Raw genomic sequence first — 18,916 nt, 5'->3', positions numbered from 1 at the left:
TTGAGTTGAAAAGTCAACTTTATTTATAAAAGTTTTCCTACACAGAAAGATGCCATCTCACCCCTTTAAAATACTGTAACTGAAACATTTCACACAATAGTTGCACAGTTTAAATCTTCCCATATAAAACTGTACTGTAGTACTACTGGATGAGCAAAGAACCTCACAAAGTTGGCCTAAAACATTAACAAAAGACATAAAAACAAAACAACAAAAAATAAACATTATCTAGCATAAATGGTCTACTGACAGACAGAATGAGCATCCAAGAATCATACCTTTACCATGCTATTCCACCAAGAAATAGAAATATGACCTGGGAGCAGGGAACACTTCAGGGCTACTCCAACAGCTTACTTTGTGATTGTATGGGCTGATTTTGCCAACTAACAGTTATACTGATTTTATCAACCAGATCATTGTTGTAAAAAGGGAAGACTTTCTACCAATGAAAATACGTATATACTCTGGTCTCACTGTTCAGCTCAACAGCAGCATAAAAAGAACTTAAAACCACAGTTACCAAACAACTGATTTACAGAATTAGAATTCTCCCTGAAATCAGGGTACTGCCCCATGTAGTTATCTATACATTTCTTTATAGCAGAGATGACGTAGACTAGTTAACCAAAGAGCTCAAATAAATTACCAAAATTACCAATTTGTCAATTATATGTAATTGTTCCTTTAAAAAACTCTTTAAGTTTATATAGGAAGTTAATTACTCTTAATTCATACCTAAACGACAAGGAATTCCAAAACTTTGGAGAAAAGTTCATCCCTGAGTTGTGAGGCAGAACAGTATCTCTAACAAGGCAGAGGCATCAGCCCTTTAACAACCTCTACCTTTTTTAACCATAACAAGTGTGTGCAATCCTGGAGCGTTCCTGCCTCTGATGATCTCATCTTTTTGTATTGAAACTACAAGTGCAACATTAAAAAAAATCAGATAAATAGAAACTGGTTTTATTGTCAACTTTACATTTTTTTGTCAGCTGCAAGATGAGCCTGTTAAAACATGAATATTCCAGTCACGATGGAAAGAGCAACTTCCGGGGCATCTCTTCTGAGTCTCTGATTTCCCAATGTTCAGCCAAATAACAAAAGCAATACAATAGTAATTGAGTTTACTATTATCAGTGGCACTGAAAGGGAAAAAAAAATTGTTATTATAAAAAAACAAACAAAAAAAAATAGAAGAAAAAAATTAAACAGTAGCAAGCAGCTTCCAAGGAGGATGGAAGTATCTAAAAATATGCCATCATAATCACACTGTAATAGTAATAGAGAAAAAAATAAATATTAAAAAATAGTAATAATAGAAAAATACACTATCATAAAAACCTAACACATTTCCCTCTGTACCCCAAGCTGGCCTGGAACTTGCAACAACCTTCTTTCCTTGCCTCCCAAGGGATGAGATTATAGGTGTGGACCACCACACTGCATGTCTACATGCATAGAGGCATCTTTGGAGGGCTGGTGCAGCTCTGGGAACACAGAGGAACAGGCATATCCACATGGCTGCACACTTGAGCACAAATACAGTGCAGAGACAGTTCTGCAGTTCCATCAAGAATAAACTTATTAACACTGAATCCAAAGTTACTGTAAAGACATGAAAAGTCTCTAATCTCAATTTTTAAATACAAGCCATCTGCACTCTTTCATTGTCCAATACAATGGCAAACGTAGAACCTTTATTTCTACATTACAACCTGGAAGTCACTAGTAACATTCCATCTCCTAGAAATCAGACGCAATGTAAGAAAGAGACCAGCAGCCTTCAAGCAGTAAATCCAGGTTAACAAAGAGTTCCCACTACAAATGAGAACCCGATAGTTCCCACTCTCAAAAGCTCTGCTACTTAAATCCTACCACAAAACTGTACCTTAAAGTGCCCTGCACAGTTTTCTTCTTACCTCTCATCACGGTTCTTACAGATCGAATAAGGTTCATTAGCTGAGATTTAATCCCTGGCTCCTCTCCGAATCCGCCAATTCCCTGGTCTGTTCCCCAGCCAACTGTGCAAGATAAAGATGATTAGCTGAGTTAAATGTATTATGTGCTTGTCTTGTTCCCTCATTACTCATCTTTTAAAAGATTAGTTTGAGCCCTGTAAAGACAAAGTATAAAGTCATATATCTTAAAGTTAAGATACTGAGTTCGATAGTTTTTTTTCCCCTCTTTTGATAGTGGCAACAATCATATTCTCTTCATTCCACTTTGAGTTTATAAAATAATCTGCAGTTCAAATCATTCCATGGTGTTCAATTCACCAAAGACGGTTACTGTCACAACCTGATTTTTCCCCCCCTTTCTTTAAAATTATCAAAGGAACCTTTTCAGTGCAGAACTGAAAATATGCTAGGGCAAAGAATTACTAACTCAATTAAAAAGTTAAATCAGCCAGGCAGCACTGGGGAGGCAGAGCCAGGCGGATCTCTGTGAGTTCAAGGCCAGCCTGGTCTACAGAGCGAGGTCTGGGACAGGTACCAAAGCTACAGCTACACAAAGAAACCTTGTGTGTGTGTGTGGGGGGGGAGTTAAATCATCTAATAAAGTATTTATGGAAATGCAGTAGCTGGGAATCATGTGGGCAAATTTTAATGTGCAGTTTGGGCACGCCTTCGGAGCACAGAGTTTTCCATTTTCCTTGATCATTCTTCATTTCTGCGTTCTGAGCCATTCTCTACAAATGAATCTTTTCCCTCCTCTGTCATTTCCCCATGCAAACACTTTCATCGTTATCTACTAGTTCTTTTTGTGTCTTTCTTCTAGAGACATGTCCTCATTTCAGCAATGTGTCCTTCTCCTGTCCTCATTTCAGGGCCACTGTTACTCTCACATGACTACAGAGTTAATTAATTCCTGGCATGCTAACCTCTAAACCTAAAGATGGAGAACAAGTCTATTTTATACACGAGGGAACCAGGCGTCAGGAAACTCTCACTTCATCAGCTCTTATTGGGTTGAGATAACAGTTAAATAATGGCTGGCTGCACTTCTGTCCTGCACTTCTGTTGTGGCATGAAACCAATTTCAAATTCAACTTCACAGGGCTGACTTTAGGGCCCACCCCCGACCCCCAAGTCTGGCTGAGGGTCTGCTTCCAGCCCTTCAGCTCTTGAGGGCGTCAGCAGTTTCTGCTTCCACAGTGCACTCCATTAGAGTTGTTAATACCAGACTTTCAAGTTAGATGTCTCTTAAATCTCACTGTTTCAATCCCTTTAGATTTTCTTTAAACTCAGAATTCAGTGACAATGATCACTGGACTGCAAACCCCTTAAACTGGCACTGTGGAGCATGTTAAGGTGAGCTGGAGCCACGAGCACCCCCCCCCCCAAGGGTCAATGGCCCAGCCAATTGCCCATCAACTGCTAAAGGCAGTTTCTGATCTGGGTCTGACTGGCACATCCAGGCCCAGGTACAGTAAACCCTCTTTCTCCTTGTTCCCCAAATCCCACTGATCATAGGGCCTTTCTTCTCCTTGGTTAGGGGTTTTCAAGAATTTCCCATTAGATTACAAATTCCTGGAGGACAGGGCTGTAATTCAGTCACCTATCTTCATGTTTCCACTTTGCCCCATACCACAGCAAGTACTCACCAAATGGTCAAGGAACTGAATTCCAGTGGACTGAGCTAATCTGGGATAATGGGAGATAAGATGAATTCTTGGCTGTGGAATTGAACTAACTATAGTAGACTGAGTTAAACCGAGAAAAGGGAAGATAATGTGAATTCTAGGATCATAAAAATCTCTGAATAACCCCATTTCTTTATTCCTAATACACATGAATTATAAGATGAACAAGTCCTTCAACAACAGTTTTAGGGACTAGGCGGATGGTTCAGTGGGTAGAGCACTTGCTGAGCAAGCACAGAGACCTGAGTTCAGATCCCTAGCACCACATAACCCAGCTGCACATCTGTAATGCCAGTGTTCCTGTGGAGAGATGGGAGGTGGAAACAGGAGACTCTCTGGATGCTTAAAGACCAGCAACGCTGGTTTGTGCAGCAACAAACAGGACATCCTGTCTTAAACAGGGTGAACACAAGGACATATACCTGAGTTTGTCCTCAGATCTCCATGTGTGCTTGCCCTCACACACAACAATCAAAAAACAAAACAGACATTTTAAAATAACTTAAAAAATTTTATTTGTTTATTCTATATACAGTGTTCTGCCTGCATGCATGCCTACATGCCAGAAGAGGGCACTATATAGGTGGTTGTGAGCCACCATGTGGTTGCTGGGAATTGAACTCAGGACCTCTGCAAGAACAGCCAGTGCTCTTAACCGCTGAGCCATCTCTCCAGCTCCAAGAAAACAAACTTGAAAGATAAACCAAAAATAAAAATAATAAAAGGTTTTAAAGAAGCCTATAAAGATGGCTATCTACCAGAGAAGAAATATGAGTGGGATAATTCCTATATGGATGTGTCTACAGACAAACATAAACATGACATGTGAAGGACCAGGGGAAAGAGATAATATATCACAGACAGTTTCTCTCTAAATGCTGCACAGGACTTCTCAACTGTTTTGTTCAGGAATTTGATATGCATTGGTGCGTGGTGTACATGTAGAAACCAGAGGCTGACGTCAGGTGCTTCCCTGACTCTTCTCCACCTTGTATCTTGAACCCAGAACTCCCAGATTTGACTGGTCTAGCTAGCAAGCTTACTCCAGGCATCCCTTATCCCCACCGTCTCCATCCTTGGAGTGCCAGCGTTATAGGCGGGCCACCAACCCACCCAGTGTTTTTGTGGATGACAGATTTAAATCAAGTCCTCGGGCTTTTATGGGAGGCCCTTTACCAACTGAGCGGTCACTCCAGCCCCAAACAACAGGTCTTTGTGTTTTCTTGTGTTGTACAACCTTAATAAGCCTGTGGATTATTAGCCTCACAGCTTTCTAATGAACTGTTTAGGATTTTCTATATACACAAGAGTATATTATCTGCCTTTTAAACCTCACAATGTAGATCTTTTACTTCTTGTCAAATTTCCCTGGCCAGAATCTCCAGCACAATGTTAAACAGAAATAGCAAGAGAGGACCTCCATGTTGTATTCTTAGTCATAGAAGATATACAGCTGTTTGAGGAATTTCCTATTTTTAGTTTGATAAATACTATTTTTGTTTTCTGTGTGTATATGTATGTGTATATGCACAGGCTAGAGGTTAAAATCTAGTGGCTTCCAAAATCACTACCCACTTTATTTGTCTTTATTTATCTGTAGCTTGCAGATTCTGTTAGAGTAGCTGGCCAGCAAGCCTCCTGTCTCTGCCTCCCCAGAATGATTGAGCTGGGGATCAAATTCTTACCTGCTTGCTTTTGCAGAAAACACTAGCAACTGAGTCATTCCCCAGCACCCTTGATGAATACTATTAACAGAGTACCGGGCTTTCTGAATGTTTTTCCTGTGCCTATTGTGTTGGTCATGTGATTTCTGGTTGGTTTTTTTTTTTTTTTTTTTTTTTTTTTTTTTTTTTTTTGAGACAGGGTTTCTCTGTGTTGTTTTGGTGCCTGTCCTGGCACTCTGTAGACCAGGCTGGCCTCGAACTCACAGAGATCCACCTGCCTCTGCCTCCCAAGTGCTGGGATTAAAGGCATGCGCCACCACTGTCTGGCATTATTTTGATGAAATGTTGAACTAATCCTGCAATTCTGGGTAAACCCCATTTGGTCATGATAAATGTTTTTTTATACATTGATGGATGTGGTGATTTGAAAGAAAATGGCCCCCAAAGGGAGTGGCACTATTAGGAGCTGTGGCCTTGTTGGAGGGAGTGTATCACTGTGGAGGTGGGCTCTGAGGTCTCATATATGCTCAAGCCACACCCAGTGAGACAGTTCACTTCCTATTGCCTGCATATCAAGATGTAAAACTCCTGCTCCAGCACCATGTCTGCCTGCAGCTGCCATGCTCCCTGCCATGATGGTAATGGTCTAAATGTCTGAAACTGTAAGCTGCCACCTCAATTAAATATTTTCTTTTATAAGAGTTGCTGTGGTCACCATGTCTTCACAGCAATAGAAAACCTAACATTACTAAGACAGAAGTTGGTACCAGGACTGAGGTATTGCTGTGATAGGCTGGACCATGTTTTTGTTTGAAGTAATATGGACTTTGGGACTGTGGATTAGAAAAGCAATGGAATGCTTTTTAAGTGCTCTTTGGGCTGTCAGCTCACAAATAAGCTTGTTCTTAGCTTAAGCTTTTTCCCAACTAGCTCTTATAACTTAAATTAACCTGTTTCTATTAATCTACATTCTGCCACATGGCTTAGTTACCTCTCACCTGTACTGTATGTTCAACTTCTTCATTATTTCACTGGCATCTCTCACGTGCCTAGATTGATCCTGAGTTCCTCTCTCTGCCCAGAAGTCCTGCCTATTCTCTCCTGCCTAGCTATTGGTCATTCAGCTCTTTATTAAACCAACCACAGTGACACACCTTCAGTGTAAACAAATATCCCCACAACATTTCCCCCTTTTTGTCTAAATAAAAAGGAAAGGGTTTAACTCTAACACAGTAAAACTATATATAATAAGAACAATTATCAGGTAAGAATTACATTCACAATGTCCAGTCCATTTGTATTTGTCAATTTCAGAGAAAGTATTCTATTATCTATCCTATCTTGGTAAGTACAAAGTTTTGTACTTAATTCACTTTCTGTCATAATTTGTATTACCAACCTAGAAATATCTTTTTAGACCTTAAAACATTTTCCTAAACAACTCAAGCATTTATGTCTCTCAACCTTATACATTTTACAACTCTTTTGTTTGTTTTAAATCTGGTAACAAAACTGTAACTATCTAATCTTCAACCCCATCAAAGACCTGAGAAGGATATAATATTACCTGAGTAAACAGGAAGTACAGAGCAAATAACTTTCAAAACTACAGGAATGAAAGAGACATCTGGCTGCCTAGACGATCACCCAAGTTTCCTCTGCAATGTTGGGGCATCCATCTTCAGCCTAGAGGTCTAGAATATCTGACTTTTCTGTGAAGCAGGAATTCTGAAGGACTACCCTACCTTGGCAAAGTTTGGCAGTTACCTTCTTTTGTGTCCTGAATACTGCCAGCAGCCGAGGCAAGGTCAGTTTCTTACCCAGTGGCTAGTTTTGCCACAATGAAAGCAAACTCTATATGGAGGTTCTCTGATGCCCATCATCTTTTTTTTTTTTTTTTTTTTCCGTTTCTTTCTTTAAGTAGATTGGTGCTGCCAGGAGCAGACATCTCAGTGTCATGAAAAGCCTTATGTTGTTAAAACATTTTAAATGCCATATTCTGTAGATCTCTGAAGTGTTTGAAGACTGCTGCTTAATGGGCCATACTAGTAGGAGCATGAAAGTCAATGGTGCTGAGAATTATTTGAATTGTGTGGGGCTGGCTCAAAAAGTTTCAAAGGAGAATTTTAGTGTGTTGCCTAGAAACTGTTCTTTGTGATACTCTGGTGAAGAAGGTGGCTGCCTTTTGCCCTTGTCCAAAAATCTGCCTGAGGCTAAAGTGAAGACTTTTGGATGAATTCCACTGACAGAGGAAATCTCAAAACAGCCTAATATAGACTCTGTCATGCTGTTATTAGTGGTAACTCCAATGAAGATTTATAATGAAAAGGAGAAAGCTGAGCAGGGTAAATTACAAAATGTAAAATTTGAAGAGAAAAAGAGCACCAGAAAGTGGAATGGAGCTAAGTCTTCTGTTCAAGGAGATAAACAGATTGAGAAATGGAATAAAAGGAGTGGTGACCTCAGGGTGAGATCCCAGAGCTAAGTTTCTAATTTGTGAAAAGGAATTAAAGAAAAGCTTAGAGTGGGTGTGATGGTGCATGCTTTTAATCCCAGCATTCCAGGTAGAGACTGGCAGATCTCTGAGTTCAAGGCCAGCCTGGTCTACAGAACAAGTTCCAAGATAGCCAAGCTTAGGCAGTGAAGGAAACTATCAAAACCAGAAAGGTGGTGAAGATACAGTTGAACAAGGAAGCCATGTTCCAGCCCCAGCAAGCAGCTGAACATGGCAGCTTAGGCCATTAGTTCTGGCTTTAGAGATATAAGAAAGGGGATATGGAATTTGGCTCTACAACTAAGGAAGGCTGCTGAGACCAGGCATGTGTCGGGGTGTCCCTGAATGGAAGCCTAAGGAGGCCACTGCATGAAGCTGTGTAGTTTAAGCCTGGATTGCCTTGGAGATCCTGAGATATTGGAGATGCCAGAGCCATAGGACTTCCCTCTTTCTCTGCTTAGATTTGAATGAGGTTATATTTCACTCAAACATTTCAGTATATTTTCTGAATGCCTCCCTATACAACTCTTATACTACCCCCCCCACACACAAGCACACACAAGCACACACAAGCACACACAAGCACACACAAGCACACGCGCACCATGAATTCTAATTGGTCTAATAATAAAAACCTGGAGTCAGTACCATGGTAAATGCTGAAAGATCAGAGAGAAAAAGGAACAAGCCACAGCCACACTCTTACCTCGCCAATTCCTCAGCCAAAAGGGGGGTGAGATCCTGTCTCTATGAATCCTCAGACTGAATATCTGAGATCCTGTCTCCACCTGCCTTATAGTCAGTCCTGTCTCTACCTCCCTGGTGCTAGGATTAAAGGTGTGAGCCACCACCACCTGACTGGATCTGTTTCTCTTTTAGACTGGTTCAATCTCATGTAGCCCAGGGTGGCCTTGAACTCCTGATCTTCTTGCTTCTTCCTTCCAAGTGCTGGGATTAAAGGTGTGTTCCACCACTGCCTGGCCTCTATGGTTATCTAGTGGTTGGCTCTGCCCTCTGATCTTCAGGGCAAGCTTTATTTGTTAGAGCATAAGCAAAACACACACACAATTCCTTATCGTCATCAAGTACCTATTCAAATCTCATCAGATGTTCTTTAGAGGCTTGTGGTGGCTCTTCTTGGTTGTCAACTTGACCACATTTGGAATTAACTAAAATCCAAATGGCTGGGTACACCTGTACAGGACTTAATTAAATCTTTTGAAGTCCGAAGCCCCACCTTTAATCTAGATCTTCTGAAGAATGAAGATCCACCTCTAATCTGGGCCACACCTTCTTCTGGCACCTATGTAAAGGACATGGAAGAAGGAAGCTCACTCTCTTTACCTGTTTGCTTTCCCTCTTCCTGGGAAGTTCATTCATTCACTAGCATTAGAGCCTACATCTTTTGTACTGGCATATACTGAAGACCAGATAACACATTAGCCTTGTGGACTGAACAACTACTAGATTCTTGGACCTTCCATTGGTAGACAGCTAGCTGGACCACAGCTTGTAAGCCATTCTAATAAATCCCAAAAATATATGGGACACATTTATATATACATATATTCGTTTTATAGACTCTCTAGTCTAGAGAATGCTAATATAAGGTCCCTTACAGCTACATTTTAAAAAAATCTTTGTGTCTACACGTGCATACATGCATTTTCATGCTCAATTGCGCATCTTCATGTATGAATGTGGGCTCACTGGTGTGGAGGTGAGAGGACAACATCCTGTGTTGGTCCTTGCCTACAGGGTCTCTTGCTGTTCACCTGGCCACTGAGTTTCCAGGGACTCTCCTATCTTCGTCACTCAAATTGTTGTAATAGCAACTGTGACATACACTAATAACATCTTTTCAGTTTTATACTGGCTTGGGGATCTGAACTTGTGCTCTCTTACTTGTGTGGTATTTTAGTCACTGTTCTACAGCTATGAAGAGGCACCAAGACCAAGGCAACTGTAAGAAGAGAAAGCATTTAACTAGGGGCTTGCTTCAGTTTCAGAGGTTCAGTCCATTATTATCATGGCAGGATGTGTGGCTGCATGGAGGCAGATGCTGGAGCAGTAGCTAAGAGCTACACCATGATCTGTAGGCAGAGACAGAAGCCTGTACCTGGCATGGGCTTTCTGAAACATGAAAAGCCCACCTCTAGTGACAGATTTCCTCCAACAAGACCACACCTCCTAATCCTATCAAAGAGTCCCCCTCCCTGGTGACTAAGCATTCAAACATATAAGCCTATGGGAGCCATTCTTAAAACCACCACATTTGGCAAACACTTTACTCATGGAGACATTGCCCCAGCCCACAATCATTATTTCTGAATCAATGTCAATCGGTCCACACGGACCTTACGCCTTCCTTAAGAGAGCTTACACATCTCCCTAACCACCACCCCACCTTCTTATGTTTTGCTATCTGCCTCATTGTTAGCCCCTTCATCTACTCTGTTAGCACAGCTTATTAAAGAGAATAGGCTAGTTTTCATTGTCAACTCATATTTCCTGTCCAAAAGAAAAACAAAGGAACATACATCCTCATCAAGCCACCCTTTCTAATGTAAGGATATTGGGTGTTTTTGCTGTTTTTTTTTCCACTTAGTTCTCAGCCCATCCCAATCTGGACTTTACTCATGGATGTAACTGCTCTTTTAAAAATCACCAACCATTCCAGTTACCATGACTCTCTAGGACTCTTTAGCTCTTACCTTACTTGGCTTCTCAGACATATTCCATTGTGGTAACATCCCTCCTTTTTTCAAAAATTGTCGGTTTTTCAAGACAGGGTTTCTTTGTGTATCTTTGGCTGTCCTGGAACTCACTCTGTAGACTAGGCTGGCCTTGAACTCAGAGATCCACCTGCCTCTGCTTCCCGAGTGCTGGTATTATAAGGTGTGGGCCACCACTGCTCAGCTCAAAAACTGTCATTTTAATGGAACTCCGTGTCTAGGTTTTCTGTTTTGATCCACTAAGCTTTCTTGTCATCTGTTCTACATCACTCAAACATTATGTACTACAGGAGATTTGTAGTCCTGAGTATCAATTCTGTGTGTTCTCTCTTTCTAGTACTTTATTGATTTCTATGTGGCCTCATATAGTGTCAGAAGAGGATGTTGGATCCCCTGGAACTGGAGTTACAGATAGCTGTGAGCCATCATGTGGGTGCTGGGAACAGAATCTGGGTGCTCTGCAAAAGCAACAAGCACTCTTAACCACTAAGTGATCTCCAGCCCCCTTTTCTAATAATTCTATCTCCTCACACAGCTTTATTTATCATCTGTACTTAACACATCTGAATTTCGATCTGCACCCTGGTTCATTTCTACCATCTTCAATCCATCAACTATTCTACATCTATTTGCACACCCCACAGAAATCTCAAAGTGAGCAAGCCCAGACTCATTCATTCTTGTTTTACCTGACCTACCACCATCATCCAATTTTCTTCTGATTTTTTTTTTTTCTAGCACCATAAAGGTACTTCACTCAGTGGCTTAAGCCAGAAAACCAGGAGAATTTTTGGCTTCACCTTTTCTTCCTCATTACTAGTGCCCAACATGTTCTTTGTGTATGTGGCTGGAAGCAGCATGGACTGAACCTAGCTAGGGCTTATGCATGAGAAGCAAGCACTCTACCAATGAGCTGTATGTCCAGCCGTCTTTTTACCTTCTGAGACAGGCGCTCACTAAGCTGCCCAGTGGCCTTGAACTTACTTGGTAGCTCAGGATGGCCTTAAAATTTCAAGCCTCCCCAACAATACATTCTGCCTTGTTTTCTGGTCTATATTAGCCTCCTAGGGCTACCTTAATAAAGCACCATGAACTAACTAATGCTTAACACAAAAGAAATCACTTCCTCACAGTTTTGGAGGCTAAGTTCAAAATCCAGCAGAACTGGTTCCTCCTGAGAACTCTGAGGGATAATCTCATCCATGCCTCCAGTAACATCTATCTGGTAGTTGCTGGAATTCCTGGGTTCCTTGGCTTGAAATCAAGCCACTCCAAACTCTGCCTCTGTGGCCACACTCTCTTCTTCCTTAAGTGTGTGTCTGTGTGCTTCTGTGTCTCACTCTCCTTATAAGGATATCAATGACTAGATCTAAGGCCCAACACTTCATCCAGTTATGAAGAGCTCAATTTGATTACAAATTTTCATAAAAGGTCATAGTCATGGGTACCACGGAGTCAGAACACAGTTCAACCCATCACATGATCATGAAGAGTTTTCTGTATAGTCCAGAGGTAAAGAAATGGACTCTGGAGTCAGTTTGCTCAAGGGCGCCACCTTCTACCCATGAGATCCTAGAAGTTACCAACTCACTTCCTGCTTTAGAGTCCTTCCCTGAAAGCTGGAGTAAAAACAGTAACTATATCATAGAGCTGCAGTAAGCTCGCCTTGCTCTCTTGCTCGCTCTCTCTCTCTCTCACTCACACACACACACACACACACACACACACACACACACGTAAAACACCTAACACAAATCCTGCACACAACTATATAATTACTGGTTATTATCAGTATTTAGGCTGTACTCATCTACCTGCCCTATCTGAGAAGGTCCTTTCCAAACCCACTCCTCTCCCTCTCCATCACTTCTCCATACTGTACCTAACAGAACTTAGTAACATAAACCTGGCTGTGTCACATCCTTGGTTACAATAACTATTTTTACCTATTTTGGTTTTCACACCAGAGTGACACTACTCAAGGCTTCGGCCTCCAAATTTTCCCCTATCTTTTGCTTTCAACTAGTTAATATTTACTCACTTGTCAGACTTCAGGTCAGACACACTTCCTCCAGGCCTTTTCAGATTCTCACGTTAATATCACCCTACATCTTTCTAATATTTGGTACATCTGTTGCTCATTTTAAATTAGATTAAACTTCATTTTAAGAGCAGGTGATTGGTGTAACCTGCCTCTGTTACATAGGCCTGGCACGTATTTGTGTTCATCTCTTCCGAATAAATGAAATGCATCGTTCTTGCCTGGGGGTTTGAGTTTCATTGATTCCAAGGAGACAGTTGGTAGACTGAAACACAAAACTCACACCACGTAGTCCTGTCTGTTTTGCACTATACAGCAAGAAGCAGCTGGCCCAGGCTGGCATGAAGATCTGACAGTGAGGTGGAAGAGACCATAATGTGTGCCTGTCTTCATTTTTGTATTCCCCGACTCCAGCACGGTCCTTGGCACACAGTTAGACACCCAATGGGGCGTGCTTATTGAATGCCGTGCTCCTGGAAAAGGGGTCCCTGCTAACTCCTTTTCCCACTAACCCCCAACTCCCACCAACCACCAACCTCTACCGCTCTCCATCAGCCAGGCTCCCCTTCAGTCATCCTAACAACCAGCATCCCGAAGGCGCCTGCCCTCCCAGCTCTTAAGTCAAAACTCCCACGCGGCTTTTCCATCTATAAAATCGCTAACACCACCACCGTCAAAAATGCAAGGACATGACTGAGCGAAACCCACGGCGGGCAGGATCGAGTCCGGGTTCCTCCGCCGCCCGCCCCAGGCTCCGCACACCCACCCCGGCCCGCCACGCGGGGACGCCCCTCTCCTAGGCAGCCGCCCGGCAGTTCCCAGCCCCCCAGCCCCGCCCGGACACGCACTGTTCTTGAGGAAGCGCTCCTCGTGCAGCACGGCGATGGCGTTCACGCACAGCAGGGCCGCCTGCAGCAGGGAGTACAGCGTGAAGGCCATGGTCACTCCAGACAGTTCCCAGGCCCGACTGACTCCTTCCCGGACGCCGCCCGGGACGTGGCGCCGCCACCGCGCCCGGCTACGGGAGCCCGCGCGGCCCAAAACGCGCTCACCCAGGAGCCCCGCCCCCCCGCCTCTGGCTGAGCCCCGCCCTCTCTGACTGAGCCCCGCCCCGCCGTACTGAGTCCGCCGCAGAGTACGGCACCCTGGGGTGAGCCGCAGGAAGTCTCGAACACTTGATACAGTACTCATTCTTCACAGGCAGGGGCTGAAAAAACAGATGTAGAGTATCGCATAATTTAAAAGTGTTCTTCATATTTGAAGTAAATATTTTTCTGTTTTCCTGCCTACTTCTGCTTTTTTGTTCTCTGTGGCTGTAAGAACTGAACCACACGAGAAGCTTGTATTGTGTTTCTGTTGAACCCGGCTGCCCGACGTGGTCCCAAGAACTGTATGGAAGTTTGTGCTCAGATTTTACCCCTGAAGAAATGCGGACAGTCAAAATGAACTTGATCAAACTCTAGCCAGAATGTGAATACTACAGAATGGGAAAGCAAGCTCTTTCTCCCAAGGCCACATAGAAAGACTTGAATATATTAGCATTTCTAACTGTCCATGGCTGCAGCCCTAGGATGATGACCCAGGCAGCCCTCCTTGACAAGTGTCCAGTGCTTTGTGGCAAACGAGGGTGTCATGGTGGTGTATGCCTTTAATCCGAGCACTCGGGCAGAGGCAGGCAGATCTCTGATCTACAGAGCGAGTTCCAGGATAGCCAGAGCTACACAGAGCAACTCTGTCTCAAAAAACCAAAATAAACAAATAAACAAACCAATAAATAAATAAATAAATAAATAAATAAATAAATAAAGTCTCTCAAATAACAACAGAAAAGAAACTAGGTAATAAAAATGTGTTAGTCTGCATCTTTGAAGGTTGTTTTAAACTGGTTGCGGCTTAGTGCTGAACTTCGGATGGATGTTTGAGAAGGTTTCAGGTATTTCTGTTAATCACTCTACCAGACGTTCCTGCTGGAGGTGAAACTGTTTTCACAAGGTCAGTGATGACTTCTCATCATTCCTTCAGGATGTTTTGTTTGTTTGGGATTTTCTCTCTGGGCTAAGAGACTACACAGTTCATTATCGTATAACATCTTACCATAATTTCTTTATAACTGCAAATTTGGAGTCAGTGTTTTTATTTGCTTAACAAGAATCAAGGAAATTTTTATATTTGGTCTCAGGATAAAGGAAGGCTTTCTGGAGAGAAATAAAATTATGGGGTCCAAACTTGCCTTTAGAGTAAGTTCCAGAACTTGGTCCTTACATACATTAGAGATTACCTTATTGAGCCTTTTATTTTCTCTCGCTGTTTTAACTTTTCCTTGTATCAATGCCTTTGACTTAGAATTGCCTGGTCTTTAACTTGAGATTTCAGCTCTGTGATTTGCTTTGGCTAAGAATGAGGAAGTGATAATATGCATGCTCTAAGCAGAGACCTCCAAAGACGGTACACGTTCCTGCCTTCTTTTTCATGCCTCGATATTGTCAAAAGGAAACAACAGGGCCATAGGCAGGGCTTGCCTACACCAACCGATCCCTGTGCAATCACAGGGCCCTGAGAATGGATGCCGTAAGTCACCAAATATTAGGATTGTTTATTCCACAGCACTTTTAAAGCAATAGGCTTCTTTTGGATCTACACATGCTTACTTTATTCTAATGGCCCCAGTACATTGATATTCCCTGGAGCCCCACTTTTAAGTCACCCATTCAGAGCTCAGTCATCAATTCTTGCCTGATAATCCAGCTGACTAACCCTTGGGTTATCTGCTAGACGTTCAGATTTACCTTGTTCCATACAGAATGGACTTGTCTTCTGAAACTGACTTCTGTGTCAATTCATTTTAGTGAATGGCAATTCCAGAGCGGAGAGGACAAGTCTAGGCTCATTACTGGGTCTCTTTTTTACTTTTACATCCTGCGTACAATCCAGCAGTAGGTCCTGTTAACTTTCACTTCAATAAATACTGTGGTTTGAATGTTCTCTCCAAAACTTATGCTGAAATTTAATCAACATTGTAATGCAAGGTGTGTGTGTGTGTGTGTGTGTGTGTGTGTATAATATGTATATGTGGTATGTACACATGAGTCTGCAGTGCAGATGCCCATTCTTAATAGTGGAAAATCCAGAAGAGGAGGTTGGGTGTCTTCCTATCATTCTTTGCCTTATTCCCTTGAGACAGGCTCTTGCTGAGCCTGAAGTTCAGCTAGGCTGGCTGGCCAGTGAGCTCCCAGATCCATCTGCTTCTGCCTCCAGTACTGAGGTTACAGGCACAGGCAGCCATGGCCAGCTCTTTACAGGGGTGCTGAGGATTAGAATGCAGGGCCTCATGTTTGCACGGCAACCTCCCTTGCCTGATAATAAGCGTATGCCCATCTGTTGTGGAGTATTATTTTAACTGGGCAAAGATGTGTTATATTGGTTTCCGTTGTGGAATATTACTTTAACTGTGTAAAGGTGTGTTACATTTATTTTTGCTGCCTTTGTTAAAGACGAAAAAGGTGTGTTACATTTGCTCATGGTGCATTTATTTGTTTGATTATGAAAAGATGTGCTGCTGTTTCACCTTCTCTGCCTAAGGCACCTGACTGATCTCATAAAAGACTTAACTGCCAATAGCTAGACAGAAGGATAGGCAGGGCTGACTGGCAGAGAGAATAAATAGGAGGAGAAATCTAGGCTCAAGAAAAATGAGAAGAAGAGGGGAGGAGAGAACGAGGGAAAGAGAGAGAGAGAGAGAGAGAGACCCCTGGGGCCAGCCAAGCAACCGCCAGCCAGTAGACACAGAGTAGAACCTACAGGAAGAAAGGTAATAAGCCCTGAGGCAAAATGCAGATGAAGAGAAACAGGTTAATTTAAGTTAAAGGGGGGGGGGGAGCTAGCCATAAATGAGCACAAGCTAAGGCCGAATATTCATAACTGATAATAAATCTCTGTGTCATGATTTGGGAGTTGGTTGGTGGCCCAAAAGAAAAAGCCTGGTACACCCGTTTGTGGTGGTTTGAATGAAAATGGCCATCACCGCCATATTTGAATACTTGGTTCTCAGTTGGTGGAACTGTTTGGGAAGGATTCAGAGGCATGGCCATATTGGAGAAGATATGTCACCAGAGGTGGCCTTTGAGGTTTTAAATGCCGATGCCATTCCCAGTGACCTTTCTCAGCCTCATCCTTATGGGTCAGATGTGAGCTCTCAACTACTGCTTCAGCGCAAAGCCTGAAACCATGCTGCCATGCTCTCTGCCATGATAGACATGGACTCACCCTCTGAAACTCAGATCCATGAAGTGTTTTCTTCTATAAGTTGCCTTAGTCATAGTGCTTTGCCATTGCAGTAGAAAAGTAACTAAGACACCAGCACTATAACCCAAGATTTTAGGGTCAAAGTCTAGGCCCTGGCAGCCCCAACAAGTAAGGCCTGGCTGCTTGTCTCCTGTATGCCAATTAAAACCACAAAAGTAAAGAGCCAGGAAACTTAGTTGGTGGGGAGACATCCAGAAAAGGAACAAATGAGGGGCTCCAGTGACCTCCAAGCCCGTATTTGGGGATACTAACATGAGGTTTAAGCTTAAATAAAGGACAATTGTGCATAACTAAGCAGTCCTACTCAAGATGTGGCCCCACCCACCACGGACCTGTCATTGCTCGTCTCTCGCTGGTCCATGTTGTAAGATGGCCTGATAAACTGTTTAGAATGGTGTGATGTCTCTTTTTGTCAGGCAAGTTCCTCTTGAGGCTAGCGCCAATGCTTCTATCATTTCCTTATGTTAATTCTTTAGGCTTCACTGTTTCCATCATCTGGTAGTCAAAGGGAGGGCCAGGTGTGTCTTTTTAGTGTATCTCCTTTCTTTCCAAGGGGGATACAGGGCCATTTAGGAAGCAATTAGGTCACGAGGACTCTGCTTGTGAATAGGTTAATACTGTTACTTCAAAAGCCAGTTCATGATAAAAGGGCAGATTCCTGTCTCTTTGCCCTTCTACCACGAGGTGACTCAGCAAACATTCTCTCTCCGCTTGTTAGCTACAGTTGCTAGCAAAATTAGTTACAAGTGGTTAGCAAACCTTCCCTCACCGGTTGTCAGCTCCTGCTTCCGCACCAAGCCTGAAGCCACGCTCCCATGGCTTAATCTCTAACTGCTTCTCGCCTTTCTCGTCAACTGAAATCCTGGTCTCAGCTCCCATCACTTCTGGTGTAGCTCTGTGAGGTTGCCCTCCAAACAAGCTTGTGTGTCCTGGGAAGGCCTTCCTCTTTCTCAATTAATTCTTCCTAGAGCATCCTAAGTACTTACGAAACCAAAGAATGAAAAGAAGTTCTTTGTTGGGAGAGTTTTGCTCATCTGTCCCATAGAACTCCCCACATTTTTATATTCCCATCGTCCTGTCTGAGCCAAATCATAGGAGAAAAATGAAAACACTGGCTGATTAAAGACACAGTCACTGTATTTACACTGCCTAAAACCCTTCACTGACACTGAGAACAATGAGGTATGTGGTAATTGTTTCCCCAAGCTAGATCTTAGAAGACTCTTTACCCAAACTTTTTGACTTGGCCCTTTCTCTTTCTGGTTTTAAACCTCAGCATCTCTTTTCCTGCAGTCATTAAAAAAATATCGCATGGAGAGAGATATTATTTGTAATTTATTAAAAATTTAAACTCAGTTTGAAGTTTGACAAAACTGGATTTTTTAAAAACATTTTTGTCCTGGTGATATATTTAGTAGATACATTTATTTTCTTATCTATGTCTGCAATGGGAATCAGTGGTGACTGAGGTATGTTTGCTTTTAATCCTGTTATTTACAAGAGCAACCCTGAGTTTAAATGGGCTTATGGCAGCAGAATTCACCCAAATGGCTTCTATTCGGGTCAGCATTGGACCAAAATAGAAAAATGCCACAAGTGAGCTCCATTCATGTTTGTGGACACGAATAAGCTATTTCTGCTACAAGACTCAAACGAAGCCATCTGCAAGCTGAAAGCTTGTGAATTATAAAGGGTTTCTGGAAATAGGGCCTTAAAATGGAAAGTTTCTTCAAGAAATAAAAACGAGTCACCATGCCTATTTTAAAATGGTATTAATCCTAAGTACCTATGTTGAGCTGACTAATTTTATGTCAAAAAGTACCACTTCGAGTAAATAAAATCAGAATTGAAAAAAGTAAAGAAACTACTTAAATGAGTATCATTTATTCACCCATTCATTCATGTGTTCATCTTTTTCATTCATCAAGAATTTATTGAACTTTAGGGGATAGACAGATGTTTCAGAGGCCAAGAGCACTTGTTATTCTTGCAGAGGATCCGGGTTTGGTTCCCAGCACCCATGTGGTGGCTCAA

General features: G+C 42.4%; 1 protein-coding gene across 1 annotated transcript; it reads right to left on the bottom strand.

Moving 5' to 3' along the window:
- On the bottom strand, nucleotides 1-13,629 carry Ier3ip1 (immediate early response 3 interacting protein 1). The gene is made up of 3 exons (XM_028871961.1): nucleotides 13,429-13,629; nucleotides 1,923-2,024; nucleotides 1-1,145 (listed from the first exon to the last, which is right to left on the bottom strand). Exons 1-3 carry the CDS (start codon nucleotides 13,517-13,519, stop codon nucleotides 1,090-1,092), a joined length of 249 nt encoding a protein of 82 aa, XP_028727794.1. The 5' UTR covers nucleotides 13,520-13,629; the 3' UTR covers nucleotides 1-1,089.
- Between the last annotated feature and the right edge of the window lie 5,287 nt (nucleotides 13,630-18,916).

This window comes from Peromyscus leucopus, chromosome 19, assembly GCF_004664715.2.
Source record: "Peromyscus leucopus breed LL Stock chromosome 19, UCI_PerLeu_2.1, whole genome shotgun sequence".
In the NCBI taxonomy this organism is placed as follows: Eukaryota; Metazoa; Chordata; class Mammalia; order Rodentia; family Cricetidae; genus Peromyscus; species Peromyscus leucopus.
This window is presented reverse-complemented; position numbering and strand designations above follow the sequence as displayed.